The sequence below is a fragment of the Oenanthe melanoleuca genome, chromosome 1 (genome assembly GCF_029582105.1).
Source record: "Oenanthe melanoleuca isolate GR-GAL-2019-014 chromosome 1, OMel1.0, whole genome shotgun sequence".
NCBI classification, from domain to species: Eukaryota; Metazoa; Chordata; class Aves; order Passeriformes; family Muscicapidae; genus Oenanthe; species Oenanthe melanoleuca.
In genome coordinates this window covers 83,206,518-83,223,814 of record NC_079333.1, presented here as the reverse complement: position 1 = coordinate 83,223,814, position 17,297 = coordinate 83,206,518, and the positions used below count along the sequence as shown (strand labels likewise).

At 38.2% G+C, this 17,297-nt stretch overlaps 2 protein-coding genes across 2 annotated transcripts in view; both read right to left on the bottom strand.

The window, feature by feature from the left end:
* The window catches only part of IL1RL1 (interleukin 1 receptor like 1), a 40,370-nt gene extending 38,323 nt beyond the window's left edge, over window positions 1–2,047 (bottom strand). The window contains exon 1 of the mRNA XM_056484136.1: window positions 1,959–2,047. The gene's annotated coding sequence lies outside the window, so the exon portion shown is untranslated. The remainder of the gene's footprint in view (window positions 1–1,958) is intronic.
* An 894-nt stretch (window positions 2,048–2,941) lies between these two features.
* On the bottom strand, window positions 2,942–15,860 carry LOC130249384 (interleukin-1 receptor-like 2). Its single transcript, XM_056484123.1, has 12 exons — window positions 15,763–15,860; window positions 14,986–15,049; window positions 12,824–12,893; window positions 10,105–10,348; window positions 9,611–9,797; window positions 8,685–8,847; window positions 8,308–8,373; window positions 7,667–7,766; window positions 5,988–6,136; window positions 5,566–5,709; window positions 4,013–4,174; window positions 2,942–3,526 (listed from the first exon to the last, which is right to left on the bottom strand). Exons 3-12 carry the CDS (start codon window positions 12,885–12,887, stop codon window positions 3,135–3,137), a joined length of 1,671 nt encoding a protein of 556 aa, XP_056340098.1. The 5' UTR covers window positions 12,888–12,893; window positions 14,986–15,049; window positions 15,763–15,860; the 3' UTR covers window positions 2,942–3,134.
* Window positions 15,861–17,297: the final 1,437 nt, after the last annotated feature.

Here is a 17,297-nt window from a genome sequence, read left to right as displayed (position 1 = left end):
ATATTCCAGATCAGATGACACTGTGCTCAGTATATGAAGTTAGGGGGAAGAAGGAAGAATAAGGGGATATTTGGCATGACGGTGTTTGTCTTCCCAAGTGACCATTGCATGTGATGGGGACCTGCTCTCCTGGAAATGATTGAACACCTGCCTGTCCATGGGAAGCAATTAATTAATTCCATGTTTTTCTTTGCTCATGTGTGTGGCTTTTGCTTTCCCTATTAAACTGTCTTCATTTCAACCCACAAGTTTTTACCTTTCTGAGTCTCTCCCCAGTCCCACTGGTGGGGAAGTGAGTGGCTGTGTGGGGTTTGGCTGCTGGCTGGGGCTAAACTAGATGTGCACATTAGAACATGAAAAGGGCCACATCTCAGTGCTAGTTACCACAGATGTAAGAAAGCAGGATATGATCATGAAAAAGTCATGAAAGAAGAGATCAGAAAGCACTAGTGTCACAGTATGGATGGAAAGATGTAATGGCATTAGCAAATTCAGACAAGTTAATCACAAAGCAAGGAAAGGACGATGCAATCTGGAGTACCAAATAAACAGACAGGAGCAAGCCAACAGAATAAATATGTAGTTGTGGTTGAAAAGCTGTAAATGGTGCAGAGAATGCTTTCAATGTATCTCACACCACATACCATTTAGACTTTGCTCCCTGTCAGCATAAACAATAAACTGGACTCTATCTACTAGAAAATGCTGAACAAATACTCTTCCACTGATTATACTGTGTTTGCCTTTTCCTTCTGAATCTGCCAAGTTTTCAGGGGAAAACCTCTTGCCAACAAATCATTTGTGAAGTTGTTAGGATTTGATTTTTTTTTAATAAAGAGCAACAAGCATATTTGTCTCTGTGGGACTTCTTTTATTGTATCATTAAAAAAAAATGTGTTTTCCTATGTGATGTGCAAAAAAACAGTTTCCAAGGAGAGAAAATAGAGACAAAATTCAGGTTCAACACTAAGCTCCCTGATAAAAGGATAAGCCATCTCATGTTGTGACACATTGAAGTAGCTAGCTGAATCAGCCATGATAACCAAAACCTATCTCCCACAATCACTTTTATACAAGGACACAAAATAATTATACTAAATGTGGTTGTTTGAAAGAAAATATCAGGTAAATCAATGCTGACTCACAATCATCTGTCTTCACTTAAGAGTCATTAGGAATCTCATTTAGTGGAGAAATGGGGTAATTATTATCCTGAATACTGTGGCAAACCTCCAAAAAAGAACTACGAAAAAAAGCAACCAGAAATCATAACAGCACATTCACAAAAGAAAAAAAATACCAGCACAAATTACAAATCAATTTACTTTTATGTAGCACTGCAAGTCCTAGTCATTAGTTTGGCTTTTTTTATTTCAAAGCACATGAAATAAGGAAGCTGAAAAAATCTACCACAGTTGCAACACCTTTTCCTTATTATTTTTCTCCTTCTACATGGAAAATAAGAAGTTTCTGTTTTTAAACACAAATTTTAAGAAAGAAGGAAGGAAGGAAACAAATTTAAATACTTTTCTGAGCAAGCTAAGTCTAAACACAACGTAAAAAACTAACAAATATGATTATTTGAATTCTCTAACTCCCTAAATTTATTTTTTAAAGGTTTCAGCCTAAATATTATGCATTTCCAAAGAACATGGATTCAACATCTACTAGGACAATAGTACCTCATATGATGGATCTATCCTGTTCCCAGTTTTCCTGGTGACACCTCAGAACAAGTCTCTAGTCAGTGAAGGCTGTGGAAGATTACACAGTTGTGAACCCCACAACCAGGAGAATGAGACACTGCTCCTAAGGAGTATCTACTACACCTTTACAAAGAGAAAAGGTACAATGAAATGCTACTAGAAATCCTTCCCTTTGATTATATATTTCCACTCCTAGATTCTGCTTGCTCTCCCATCAATACAAAATGAAGAATATATTTTAGATATACATACCTCTGAGAACCAACTGAAAGGAATTCCACAGCAGATGCTATCCTGGCAATAAACATGATGTTAGAACCTACGTAACTTCAGAAAATAATTTTTAAAAAGCAAGCAAAATTCGTATTTGCATTCATATGTTCCTCAAGGCTGGAGCATGAAAATTCCTCTTGTCTCAAACCACCTTGAAAAGGAAGCAGCATGTCATTTTCTCACAGTGAAGCACACAGAAAGTGGATTGGGGTCCAGAAACACCAAGCTACTCTCAAGCAGTTTTATATTGCCACATGCCTCTCTTTCCTTCACAAGTAGATAAGAGACCATTTCTTGCCATTAGAATTTGGTCATGTTTCAGAACTGGCCATTTTCCACTCTCCAGAATATCCAGCCCAAGCACTGTTCTTTGATAGATTCTCAGTGAATTTCTGTGCATGCAGTTAGCACAGCTGAGACACAGCACAAGAGCATCTCATTTCCAGAGTAGCAGCACAGTCTAGAAAGCTTCCTGTTCTCAAGAAATATGAACTATTTTCAGTTTCCTAAGCATTACAAGAGACTAAGTTTAAAAAGAAAACATAAACCAGATACCACAGAATTGTTCAACAGTCTAAAAATCCAGGGATTTCATTCCCTTCCATTTGCTGAACACATTTGGTACCAACTGTTCAGCAGAAACACATTCAGTGTAGTGATGAGTTTTTAAATATACCTGCTATGTCATGTATTTCCCCAAACCTTTCAAGAAGCAAGGGTAAGGTCTGTTGCTCAGGAGGCAAAGCTTGCACAGAGCAGATTCTTGAACCAAAAAGAAAGTCAGACAATCATGGAGAGGCAACAAGATTTGGAACCAAATGACTAGGAAAATGCTGATGACAGAAACAGACTTTTAATTTATCAACTGCAGTTTTGATTTTTTTTTAATGGACTTCACAGCTGTTTCTTCATACAACATTTATGTGGATAACGGCTACTTAGCAGCCTATCACCATAACCATGTTTACTCGTAATATTTGATGGAGACTAACACAACAAATTGTGTCACAATCCAAAACCTGTAACAGAAAAAAAGTTGCATAGAGTTTTTTCTTTTAGGGTGCAATTTATGGAAGGGATGAGCAGTTTCTACTCCTCGAAGAAAACATCTACTTTGTAGTATAATGTTCTTCGTATTATTTAAATAGGTGCTTCTTAACTTCCCTTTGCTGCAGAACTGTTCAAAGTTAGAGGCAACAAATGCACTTCAGAATAAGATACCTTTTTCCTGGATGGCATTTGATAGCGCACATTCTTCCAGAATCTTGTGTTTGCTGAACAAGATTTCTCTGAGAAGTCCCCTTTCCATTGAATAGCTCCATGTTTTTGCTTAATGTATCTGATTGATTCTGGCATGCTTGTGTAGTCCTGTATTTCACCCATTTCTATAAGAATCACTTGAATCCCATCACGGATGAGAGCATTATACATGGCTAGTTGTTGCTCAGAGGTGTCTTCTAACAGGCAGCACCTAGATGTTTCTGATCCCAAAATAATCATCAGTCTTCTGCTTTGCTTAAGGGTTTCATCAGCAACAGTGACCACAGCTGTAAGTGATGAAGGAACAATCAAAGTCTGCACAGAAACTTTACAGCTGGTGTAAAATAGTTCTTTATTTTAAAATTGCAAACTTGTGAACCTGTGGATAGCTCAGAGCAGTGGTTGCTTTAAGATCTTCACACTGCCAGTCATGATTCATGATTCATGATCCATTGCATGACATAACTTATAAAAAACTGCTTTCTTCAGCCCTCAGAAGATATAATTTAAAAAAAAATCAACAGTATTATTAAAACTATTAAGTCCTCATTTGTTCATCACTAAGAAAAGCACATATCAAAACAGTGAAACAGAATCTTCAGTAAGAAAAAGAAAGAAAAAGAAAAAAAAATGCATTGGGAAAATTATCCATTAAAATTAAATAAATGCAGCTTTCTTTTCCAAAAAAGTAGGCTTTAATTGCATAGAAAAACTTATAGCCTGAGAACAACGTGTCAAAAGGCAACCTCTTACCTCTGCTAATTAAAGCATACCTTCTCCTGGTAAATCATCCCTTCCTAATATGAAAAGGTTATATCCACATTGTTTTTCTAAAACATCTGGAAGTATCCTACGAACAAAGGTTTCCAGACAACAGACACTTCTGCCTTCACTGCTTTTTGTGTACAGGACATAGGCATCGTAGATTTTCCCATCTAAAACAAACACAAACATTTCTATTAAAAAACTAAAACTCAGAAAAATGCCTTTATTGCAAAGTTTCTTTTTTGGACTGTTTAGAAATAGTAATGTGTGGCTGATTTCACCCATCTAACAGAATCACCTCACAGAAATAACATGCTCTATGAATGAAAATAAAGAGGATCAGCCACAGAATTTGACTTCCTTCCCCATCCTGGGGATGGAGCAGTCACCAAATGAGCTGGATGCATGTCCTGCAGGAAGGAGTTCCCAACCCCAGAGGTACAAGGACACTGAGAAGTACCCTCTCACAGGACCTCCTTCACCAGCTCTCCTGAAAGAAACCCAGCAGAAGTTATCTCCACTTCTGACTAACCATAAGAGAAGATGGAAAAATAGCAATTCTTTCTTGTAATAATCCTGGGAGGGCTTTTCACAAGTAGAAGAAAAGGCCAAAAGGTGTCTGAGGTTTTAACAGTTAAGGCTGTGTAGCAAGCAGGACTGAAAGAACCAAGCCAAAATCAGATCTAACTCAACAAGTTAAAAATTTTGATTTATTTTTCCTTTTAATTAAAACCCTGATACAGTATTATAGTAAAACTGAATTTTTGACCAGGAGTTGAAATTACTTTTTCCATGAAAACATTTAAGGTAGCCATGAGTAAACATTAACTGTCTTAATGTATGTAATCCACTCACTTTCAAGCCATGGGGAACTTCAGACTGTCTAATTCTGAGAACTGACATGAAATATAACCATGATGTTGTGCTTATTTCAAATTTTTCACACCTGTCCAATATATTTGCCTACAGTGCATTAAACTAAAACACATTAAAAGAATCCCAGAACACAGAACTAGCAGCAAATTTTCTCTTTGATATGTCCATGTCATAACTGACATTAGGATTTAGAAGGAAAGCAAGGGTAACAGAGAGAAACTGCAAAATCAATTAAAAAAAAAACAACCCAACAAAAGTAATCTCTGACAAATGAGTCTGATTTTCAATATAAATATTTAATGCACGTCTTAAAACACCCAGTTTACAGGATGTAGCTCTGCTGACACCTATTGTTCATCATCAGAGTGACCATAAATCTACATGTAAAGAAACTATAGAAAAACAAAAAACAACATGTTCATTTTGGAATAACCTATACTTCTTCTACCCTATTCCACTATGATTGCCTTCAATATTACACAGCTTTTATTACTTCAGTAATTATGTATTTTACCCATATGACTGAGAAAGTCCTGCACAAAATGTCTTTGTGCCTATCTGAAAATTCCTTATGGAAGTTCTACGTACATTGTACTAAATAATCCCATTATTTCACAGAAGTAATGGCAAGTGAAAAAAAATCAATAGCCTAATTATACTTACAAACCTGGTCACACTCACATACCTTCCTCACTTGTAAGGGCACAGACAGAATTACGGTACCAAAGCACCAAATCAATCTTGAAAATTTTGTAGATTATTAAAGTGATAAATGTCAAAATTAACAAAGAGACAAGCCCTCCAGTCAGCCATCTTTGTATGTCAGGAACTGCACAAAAATATAAGAAATTTTTTTTAAATGTTGAATTTGTCCAAATCTGATCTTTCACAGAAATTCAATACAAATTTGAATATTAAATTTTTCATTCCTACTTACCTTATTTTTAAAATAATGATAAATACAATGCTACAGTGATTTCCTCCCTATGCACAGGCACAGGTATACTGCAGACTGTAATACACTTGAGAATTTGGTATCAAAACCTAAACTTCCCTTCTGTGAAAGTATAGATAATCACAAGCCTCAAAAATAATAGTATTTCTTACCTCTGTGTTTTAATATAATATAGGATGCAACTTGCCCAAAGGCATTTGAAGCTTGACATACAAAAGGCTGTTCATAATCTTCCCTTATCACTTCTGAAATTATTAGCTTCAAAGAATGCATAGGGCGCCCATCATAAGAAGTTTCTCCCCTGTCCAAAATGTGACAAATAAAACCATAAAACCACAGCCCTTTCAGGAATGGCTTCACTCTTAATATCTGCAGCACAACAGTGGTTATTTCCTTCTGAAAATGTCAACCACACTTCACAGCAGCTGAACAATTACATAATATGAAAGAAACTCAAACAGTCAGACCTCTCCTCCTACTGATATTTAGCATATGCATTGGAAAGCATCAAGACATTATCTGCAGCTGTGCTTCTCCAAAGGAATGTAAGGTTTCTTTAGTTGGAAGTTCAAAAAATAAACCTTACTAACCTAAATAAACTCTTGTTATGGGGTTCCCAATCCCTGTGAGAGTAGACGAACATAGATATTTCACAATAGGATATGACATTCAGGGAATGAATGAACCAACATCACTAGTGCAAGTGACCAAAGATGACCATGTAAGTGCTAGGATGGACAAAAAATAACATTGTTTTTGCAATATCAACTCAGTGACCACGTGTCTCTGCATTATGGCCTAATTGCTTATGGCACTGCAATTCTTTATGACAGTATAATGTATTACTGTTGCATAGTGGTGCTCTTAGTGAGCACCCAAATAATTCAGCATTTTATTTCTCCCTTTGTTTTATGATGACAACTTATTTCTTGCAACTATATTCTTACTTTGCAGAAATCATTCTTCTCTTTTCTTCACTGGTTTTTTGGTCCTAGATAGTGCTCTAGAATTTACGAAAACTATCTCATTTTTTTATTCACAGCATCACCATAAGGGCTGACAGAAAAATCCTGAAATTTTTATTTCAAAACTTGTAAGGCCTAAGAAAATTTCAGATCACCTCTTGCTCCAATTTGTGTTGGTTTTTCCAGTCAGATATAATTTTTCTTATTCTAATTTCATTTAACCTGCTTTTCACCATCACCTTGTCTCCCACTTACCCTTCACATGCTTACTCAGTCCAAGTCCTCCCAAAATCCCGCTCATCACTGGAAATCGTCTCCCTTTCTCTTCTGAGCCCTAAGCTTCAGTCCAAATGCCCTCAATAAAGTCTTCCATTAGCTCTTCAGTTGATTTCAGCTAAATTTTCTCTAACTTAATGCTCTCAAACCTAGAAATCTCATTTTTTTCCTGTATAGCACAAATTTGCCCTCTTGCAACCTTTCAGAGAGCAGACACGGAACACAGAAAAAAGAGAGTCTGAAGATTGTGCACCTGAACATGCCTGATCTGACCAAAAGAGGTCTCTGCCAGGCCAGAGTTTGCTCAAAAGAAACTGTATGACAATGATGGGACTGTAACAAAACACCTTTTCCCAACGTTGGAAAGACTGATTTTTTACAATGAGCAAGAATTGCACAATTGCATGTGAAGCCTACTAAGTTTAAAGTTTCTATTTCAAAGCAGGAAGTCAATTGGAGAAGGCAAGCATCAGAGTTTTTAAGAATGCTATTCAAAGCAAGGGAAAATGTTACTAAATATTTTAATGTCAAAGGAGAAAGTTGCTCTTTGGTTGCCAACACAGTATTTTCTAATCTGAAAATATACTTACTCATAGGAACTTGCAAAGATTCTGCTCATATCATTTCCTGTCCAGTACACCTCAAACCCATCAGCACCTGTTGTATTGCAATCCACAGTAACCTGTGAGCCTGTAAAATTGTGTTACAAAATAAAGAGTTAATTCCATGAGCTAATTAAAGTCTATACAATCCTATTCACAGATTCACACATGCACACCAGCTAAGGATGATGCTAAACCCTTTCAGAAAGGTTACTCTAACAGAGGGTCTATATTCTCAGTGATCTGCAGGTCCAGAAAGAGAATGGTAGCTGAATCCAGGAAGAAGATGCTCCTCTTAGGGTATCACTTTGCCTGCAGATTCACAATAGACCTGGTCTTAGAATCACTTCCAAAGTGATAGAAAGCAACAGATGCGTCAGATAATCTTGGGTTCCTACAATTTTCCTTGCATCTGAGAAATTTCTTTAGGACTTTGTAATCAACATGCTTCATTTCTTTCCCTCTCATCCCTCATTCCTCCTTTGGGATATCAACAGAGAGAAACTGATCTGGTCACTGAACTAGTTTTTTTTGGAAAATATAACCAATAAAGCACAGAATAGGACACTCCTTGAGAAACATTTTAACTAGGATACAAATTCATATTTACGCTAGAGAAAACAACTTACCGAGTTCCACTTCAATGGAGTTGTTTCTTGGATAAGTTATCTCTGGAGGTTTTTTTGGTGGGGTCACTAACCAAAAGTAAAAAAGTGCTTTTCAGAAAACCAGGGGCAGTTGCAGTCTGTTTTATGCTCTATAGTGCAAGTACAACCTAAAAACACCCCTTGTACTAAAGACAAGGTTGCCCGTCATTTCATAGCAAAATATCACCTAATACTGAAAGTACCATATCTCAGGTAGTGATTCCTGCACATTTAGGTGAAAAACATTAGTCTTAAGCATGTCCATCCACAAATTAGGTCTTTCCACTTTACTCTTTATAAATTTGCAACAAAAATTTGGAGTTGTTATGAACACAAACACAGTGAAACTATTTACTTACATTGAACAATCAGACTGATATCTCGTGAAATGTTATATTGTTTCCCATTGCAGGTATATGTTGTTTCACACGTATAGTTTCCTCCATCATGTACAGTCACATTCAAAATTATAAGGTCACTGTTTGAAACAACAAATCTTTTTCCTTCCAGCAGCTGGCAGTCCTAAAAGTGTGTAGAGAAATCTGTTAATTCATATCTCTGTGTATTTCCATGGTTTGCCCCTCTTTGACACAACCTGAAGTTTCAATGGACCACAGCACGGTGGACACCCCACAGAGGCTGAGGAAGAGTGAAGGCAGTGGAATATAAAGAAATGCAAAGCTTCACTTCAGATGAGATTTTAATTTAGAGATACCCCAGTTCATTCCCTTTGGAAAACAACTTTCAATATTAGAGAAATAAGAAAGTAAAATGTGGGTTGTCAGTATTTGCAAAAGTATTCATCAATGAAGCACCACCCAATAATTAGACTTTATTTTTTCAGGAGCCTCAATACCACTGGTACCATATGGACAGCATGAGCCTCAGGCAGGAATCTGGCAGAATTCTGTCACTACATTCTGGTAACAGAGAAAGCCTTTATGAGAGTGTGAACAATGTGAAATAGAATAATGGAGTAGAACAGTATTGAGCACCTAAGGGATATGCCATAGTAAATCTGCTTCCACACAAGGCTGTGTTTCCCTAGCAGGTGAACAGATGGCACCCTGGTGGGTACATGGGTCAGCATCACTCCTATATCTCAGCTGAACTGCTGCCCTGATAATCGAGAACACCTTCAAAAGACAATTCCAATTTGTTTTTAAAGCATTTTTTCTCCAATTTACAGTAAATCTTTAGTTCTTCTGCTCCAATTCTCAAAGATCACTTATTTTTATCATAAATAATGGACAGCTCTCAGACAGAACAAAACACTATGTCTCACCTTATACCAATAAACAGGGTGAATATTCTTCTCTTTCCTGAAAAAATCCAAGTGGGGACACACAACCTTTGCAGAAGATGAGGTGGATATTACCTCCTTTACAGCAAATTTTTCATTTAAGCATAAACCATCAATCCTCTCAAAAACTGTTACTTTTGTACACATTTTCTTGCAGCTTGTCAAATTCCTGCAAGTAATAGAACACAAATAAATTAACATATTTAGCATATTTTCCAGGTCAAAAATATATGGCATTCTTTTTGGAGAAGGAAAAGAAGAAAAATATTTACAGTGTCTTTAATATATTTACTTTTGCCTACAAGAAAAAAAAAGCCCAAAACTAGACTTAATTTCCCCAAACTAAAGTTAGTTTTTGTAGATTCATTCCCTTTTCTTCATTAGTATTTCCCTACTCTTAAAATTTTACTTGCTTTGTAAAAGGTACTCACTTCGCAACTCATTTCTGTAAAAATATAATTTTTTTTAAGTTTCACCTTATGACACATTCATAATCTCCAGAATCTTCTAACATTGCAGGAAGAAACCAAATTAAATCCTTCTGCTGATGAACTCTAGACAGTTTGTCTCTAGGCACAGCTTTCTGGTTACCAACTTTGTACCATGTTAAGTTGTAGTCTCCATTTTCCAAGCTCTTTTCCAGCGAACATTTAATAGCAAGAGGCTGCCCATCAGGCACAAGACTTTGCTTCAACATCACATCATAGGCTTCACATTTCTCTAAAGGAAAGGGATAAACATTAAAGAAAAACTCACTCTACAAGAATATACTGAACTCACTTCCTGATTATATTTACAAAGTTGATTAGAGCTTTTACCTCCATTCTCAAGTCATCTACTAAAAATACAATTTTAACCCCTTTACAGTTTAGAGTACTACTCAGTAGTTTACAGAAATAGTTATGCCACTAAAATGAAATTATGGTTTTTGGAATGTAATCTTTATACTCAGTAGAAAGTATTTGTTTGAAGCGACTAGTCATTTGCATGTTTTATTTCAGATGCAAATTAGTACTGGTGTTTCTCCAGTCTGTTTTGTGGGCATGTACACAAACACACACATGCTCACAATTTTCACATTTAATGTCTTTATTTTTTAATTTCTCTTAACAGTAGTCAAAGTAATCCTTCAAGAAAGACTATGCTTTTGATACTTAAATGTCCTAACAACTAAGTGCCCTAACACCGAAGTTAAAGATCGTGTTGTACAAATACTAAGTTTGCCATGGGAATTTCAACTCACCCTTAATTTTATGAACATTTAGGGAGGAATCATTACAATCACCAATGACTTAATTTTCTTTAATTCTAACATAGACTTATGCAGGAAAAGAGCAAGACCAAGTTTGGTTTGGAGTTTTTGGTTGGTTTTTTTTTGTAAATTGACAAAAAAGCACCAACTCTGGATGTGACCATGGTCACATTCCCAAGTCAGTAATATTTTTATTGAAATTTCCTTGCTTTGTTATTATATAAGAATTGCCACAGAGAGTCATGCAAGTGTCTGTTTAGCCCATAATCCTGTCTCTGATAACTATCAGTGCTAAATGTGCAGAAGAGAGGAGGGCACAATAAATACAATGCTACTCTGATTTCAGTCCCTTCCTTTCCTCTTATGTTCTGCATGAAAACCCACTCACTGGTTTTTATAAATTCTCCGAGTATCATGCATTTCTTGTCATGAGAAATAGTAAACTTCCTCTCATTTGACTATTCTGTGGCATTTACATTTTATAGACCCTCATCTCATCTTGCTTCTGCTTCTTTATCTCAGAGTCCTCCATCATTTAGAGACTTATCATATGGAAGCCATCCCATAACACACAACATTGTCACTCATCCCTCCACCTCTTCTGATACCATCTTTCTGAGATGGAATGGCTAGAACTGCCAGTTCAACTGGCACACGTTCACTGTGAGGTTAAAGAGTAACATAATGAGGCTTCCTGTTTTCTGCTCGGCTGCTTTCCAAAAACTCTGGTTTTCTGCTCACCACTGATGATGGAATTAATGATTCCAGAGAGCATCCAGAGATATCAAAGCAGCATTTTCCCAAGAGGCTATTAATTAATTAATTAATGCTCACATCATACACATGCAGCACATTTGCTTCTGCTATACATGTATGACCCTTTCATGCCCCTTCACATCCATCTGATTTCACTGACTGACATTCTACCACTAAACTATTTGATATCCAGACACCACCTGTAGAGCAAGCATCAGTTTTAACCACCAAATAATTAGTGTTGTCCACCATTCTCATAACCTCTCCATAGATCTTTTCCAAATTACTTATCCAAAAAATGAATTACTCAGGTGTCTGTGTTGAATGCCCCATAACAACTGTGATGATTACAAAATGCTGTGGCCACAGGAACTGGTAACTTTTTTCTGCCACTTAATGCTAATATTCTGAAACAGTATAAGAGAGATACCAGCACATACTGAAGACCACTCATCTGGAAAGCAGACATGCAGAGAACATTGGGGTCCTGTTAGACCACAAACTAATCATGAGCCACCAATGCTCCCTCATGGAAAAAAAAAAAAAAAAGCTACCATTGTCCTGGGATGCATTAGGACCTGCCAGGCTTGAATTTGCTGGAGAGCATCCAGCACATAGCCACAAACATGATTAAGGGAGTGGAGCACCTCTTACTTGGGTAGAGGATAAATGAGCAGGAACTGCTCAGCCTAGAGAGGGGAGGAGTGTGTGGGTGGATCTTATCAATGTGTGTAAATACCTGATGGAAGGGAAGGAAGAACAAAGAGACAGACTTCTGCCAGCATTATCCACTCACAGGACAAGAGGCAATAAGCATAAATTGAAAATAAAACATTCTATCTGAACACAAGAAAATGCTTTTTTTTTATTATAAGGATGATTAAACAGTGGAACAAAATGCTCAAAGAAGATGTGGAGTCTCCATTTGCAGAGATTTTCAAAATCTTGACCCTGTAAGGTTAAATGTGAAGAGCACCTTTCAACTTAAATTATTCTGTGATAAGCTGGCATACAAAATACCACATATTTTGTTTTATAGGTTTCTGCTCTTGGGACTACTTAAAAGAACTCACTGGCATGCATGTAAATTTCACTATTACAGACACTTTCACAGAAAGTTATTATTACTTGTGGGAAAAAAAAAAGAAATTCCAGAACAAAACTTTCATATCCACAAATAGACTTACTTGCAACAATTAAAGACAAAAATGCTGTTGCAATGTTACAAGAAAACATTGTTTTTGCTGCCATGTTTCCCTGCAGAAATAAAAATAAAACTTTCAATTAGTGGTTTCCAATATGAACTTCCACAATTTAAAGTAAACATTTGTATTAAACGATTAATGCATTACAGGTATTACACAGTTGATAGAGGACACATGAAACAGATTAATTTTATTTTACTTGTTTTGAGCCTGTTACCTGCCTGTTTTACCTAACAGCTCCTAATTATTACACCAGATGGAAAAAAAAAAAGTGAACCACTCCTATTTAACTTGTCAAGCACTTGGTTTTTTACATCTCTAGCACACTCCTTCCCACTTCTTGCTTTCCCAAGCTACAGTTGTAGATTCTCTAAGTCTCCCTTAGATGGAATCTGATTTCATAATTCTGACTTTTTTTTGCCACCCACTTCTGTACTACTACAGTTATGCTACAACCTGCCTGAGATGGGGAGGACAGGACAAAACTTGCACACAGTCTTCAAAACATAAGTGCACTATGAACTTATAAACGAAGACAATTACTGGGTTTTTTTCTGGATTTTTTTCCTAATGATTTCTAACCATATCTTTTTTCTTTTAGTACTACTGAGTACTGATCAGATATTTTCATGAGCTTATGTAGTAAAATTTCATTATCTCATCATTGGGTGCTAAGAATCAGGCAAATTCAGTCAGCTGTCGAGCACATGATGTTAGTATTCTGGTCAAATGTCTTCATTTTAAATTTTCTTTAGATTTCTCTACAACAATTTTCTCCTTTTACTATTTACTATTTTTTAGTCATTTACTATTGTGACATCTTTGTGCCATTCTTTACAATTTACACCTCCATGTTCTAGCCTGAATAGCTTTGTATTGCTGGCAAATTCTGCCACTGGAACAGATTCCCTGTCTAGATCACCAAAACACAGGCTGAGCAGCAGAGTTGTTTGAGACTCTAGCAGTGATGTTTCTTCACCTAAAATCTAGGCATTTATCTTTTACATGCTTATTTATACATTTGAGAATGATTGTCAGGACTCTTTAGCAGTCCTCTGATCCCTAACATGTCTGGAGAAGGATCTCAGTTGCATGCCTCTGGGAAGCTGCTCCTCATCTTGACCTGCTTTACTGTTTTGTTTTTTTTTTTCTATTCAGCCTACTGCAGTGTTTTACAGCACAGTGAGACAACAAATGCAACTATTCCATCTGAAGTATGAGATGGAGAACCCATCCTGCCACGAGGACCATTTAGCTGATCACCATTTTCAACAACAGTCGAAGATGACACTTCCAGCTGCTGTGTCTTACTTCACTGGCTGACTCAGGAGCGTGCCATGCCTTGAGTCATCCACGCTGCTTCTTGCAATGCCTGCTTCCCTTCTTCCCCTTCTCCTTCCTCCTCCCTCCTTGCAAATTTCCACTCATATTACCAGGCAGGTCTTTTCTTGCCTAGCTCTAAGATGGGATGAGCCCCTGAAAGAATCCTGACTGCAGAAATACACAATACATTAAAATCTCGGGAGGTAGGTTATACGTGTTGCACAAAAGCTACAACCTTTTCCATTATTCGTGATGCACAGTAACTCTCAGAAATCTGTAATTTTTCATTTTAAAAAAGAGGAAAATATACAGATAGATTTAAAGAGAAAACATGACTGAACAGACTGCATTTATGAGCAGGTGTTTTATGACTTCTTTGAATCACTGCTTTTTCACAAACTCTGTTCTCCTACAACACTACCGTGCTCTAGTGCTCTGTCTCACAAGAGCTCTCTCAAGAAGTTTTTTGCCCCAACAGTAGATTCAGCAGATAGTAGTATATAGAAAATAGAGAAGCAGTATTTTACCACATCCTGAAAGAAAGTCTTTCAGGATTCCGCCTTTCTATAATTTCAACATTCTTTCTATTTAAATTTATAATTTGTCCTTTTGTCAACATAGAATATATGCAGCCTTGTGTAAAACCATACACACTACTTTGAGAGACTTCCTCGTCTCTCACTTTTCACAGTGAAAAATTTCCATTTCTATGGAAGGTAGACACAGCAAAATTAGGCTCTTCTCTGTGCATGCTTTCACATAAATAAGGGTGAAAATAACATACATACAACTGCAGGACCAATTGCAAATGTTTTTCCTACCACATTCTGCCATGATAAACAGCTAAATTTCAGGTATGCGAAGCCTTGTCCATAAAGTTTCACCCTGAAAGGAAATATTTTTATCAATTGCAATTTAAAAGAAATTATTACAAACAACCCTCCTCTCTGCCCCACCCACCTCCCCCCCCCCCGCCCAAAAAAACCAAATAAACTGCCTAGAAGAGGTCTTCAATGATACACACACCTGGATTAGAATTACAGCGTCGATGACAGCATGTAGGCATAATTTTCACTAAAATTTCTCACTGAATTGGCATAACCACCTTTTCATCTGCTTTTTAGTCCTTCCAAAGTTGATCCACTCAACTCAAAAAAGAAGTGTCCTCAAAACTTTGAAGGATCACAGGTTTCACCGATTTTGGCAAACTTGTGGCAGGTTCATTTGAACCTCTTATTCAAAAGCACAAACTGATTCAAACATGCAACAGTCCTCAGAACTGAGAGAATCTATAGAAATTCAGAGTATCACACTAGTGCTGGTATATAAGCCTAGGAACATTTAAAATAATAAAAAATGCGTAAGTATATATATATATATGTGTGTGTGTGTGTATATATATATAATATATATATACATATATATATTATATATATATATATATATATTATATATATATATATATAAAACCTTAAATGCTCCTATTACCTGCAAGGTATACCATGCCGCTTCTAGAGAGATTAATCAAGTGTCTCACTTTTGACCACGAAAAAGAAGATGACCGCAAAGACATGTATTCATTCCTTCACGGGACATACCTGGTCAGTGTGGCAGAGCTGAGTTAGCCCCGTCAGGATGCAGTGACAGCACTGCGACTATCGCGACAGCCGTGTTTCTGTGAAACGCTGGCATCCCTCAGCGGGTACGGCAGGAAATCATTTCGCAATATTCTTCGTTTGATTGGCGAGGTGTTGCTGGAAGCAGGTCCTTGGGAGGGGCTGCGGCTCCGGGGCGGTGCAGGGGGACGCGCCCGGCTCAGCGGCGAACGAGCCGCGGTCAGGGCTGGCACTTTACCAGAGTCTCACCGCTGCTCCCGAACTGTCCCCAGCAGACACCACCTCGCTCCGAGCCACCTGCCAGCCCCAAAAGAGAGGCGTCGGAGCAAAGCGCGACTATCGAAGCAGCTGCTCTCGGTTCGGATGGTCCCGGCCCGGCTGAGGCCGCCCGGCCCCCCTCAGGCCGGGCCCCGCCGCCCGCACCCGCACCCGCTGCCGGCCCGGCCACCCCCGGCCCTCGGGGCCGGGCAAGACCCCGAAACCCGTCACGGCCAGGGCTCGCTGGGGCCGGGCCTGGGGAATCCCTCCCTGCTCCTCGGGGCAGGCAGCAGCCGAGGGGCCGCGGCACGGGCGGCTCCTCCCAGCCACGCCTCGCCTTCCCCGCCCGCCGCCTGCCACACTGGGTGTCCCAGCACCGTGAGGTGGCCCCGGGGCAGGGCAGGGCCACCCCCGGCTCAGGTAAGCGCTGCTGGCTAAAGGCAAGCCCCCAAAAACAAAGCGTTTGAGCAGCCACCCCTGCCCCTCGCTGCAGCTCAGCCTCGGCCCCAGGAAATTCTCCAAGAAAAGACTGCGAGATCTGAGGTCACTTTTTTGTTTGTTTGTTTGTTTGTTTTAAAGTACGAACTGGAAACCTCCCTAGCTGAAGAGAAAGAGCCCTTCAAGACTCCGTGGAGTCTGTTGGCAGGAGCATCTCGGGGACATCAGCTGAATTATTTGTTTATTCAGTAGGCTGTTTGGGCTGCTTGGTCTGACTTACCCAGACTGTCACTGAGAAATTTGAAAGCCTGAACGTACAGGTTGATCTCATTTAGTCCCTAAGTTTTTGTCTACAAACTTAACAGCTACTAAGTAGTCCTGATATTTTGCAGAGATTACTTAATGTGTGGCTGTTCTGGGAACAGTATGTTCTTCAGTGATTGTTAGTTCTCTGTTTCACACAACTAGAGCCAGGGTTTTTCAAAGAAGTTCCTCAAACTATTTTGTTAAGCACCAAATAAAATGTGGACAGTTTTAACGCTGCACTGCCACTTACTTGTTGACTAACTACTAAAATAGAAATTAAGGTACAGGAAAGCTCTTTCTTATGTTCCTCAAAAAGCAGGCAGCAATCATGGACTAGGGAACTATCAAGGTAGATGTTCTCATTATTGTTAAAAATACACCATAACATTTGCTAAGCAAATTACAAGTATTCTGCAAAAAAATGTGGAGAATAATCCAGACATGTCCTGTCCCTTCTATCCCTTTTCATCATGCTTCTGATAAACTTGTTTCATTGCATGTTCTGGTACTGTTAT

Excerpts from the sequence above, each read along its gene's own strand:
- LOC130249384 (XM_056484123.1), bottom strand. The coding sequence starts at position 12,887 with ATGGCAGCAAAAACAATGTTTTCTTGTAACATTGCAACAGCATTTTTG. Across the intron at positions 6,137-7,666 it reads ATCTTTGCAAGTTCCTATGA|GGGAGAAACTTCTTATGATG; the intron begins GTAAGTATATTT and ends CATTTTGGACAG. Across the intron at positions 3,527-4,012 it reads GGATGATTTACCAGGAGAAG|CTGTGGTCACTGTTGCTGAT; the intron begins GTATGCTTTAAT and ends CATCACTTACAG.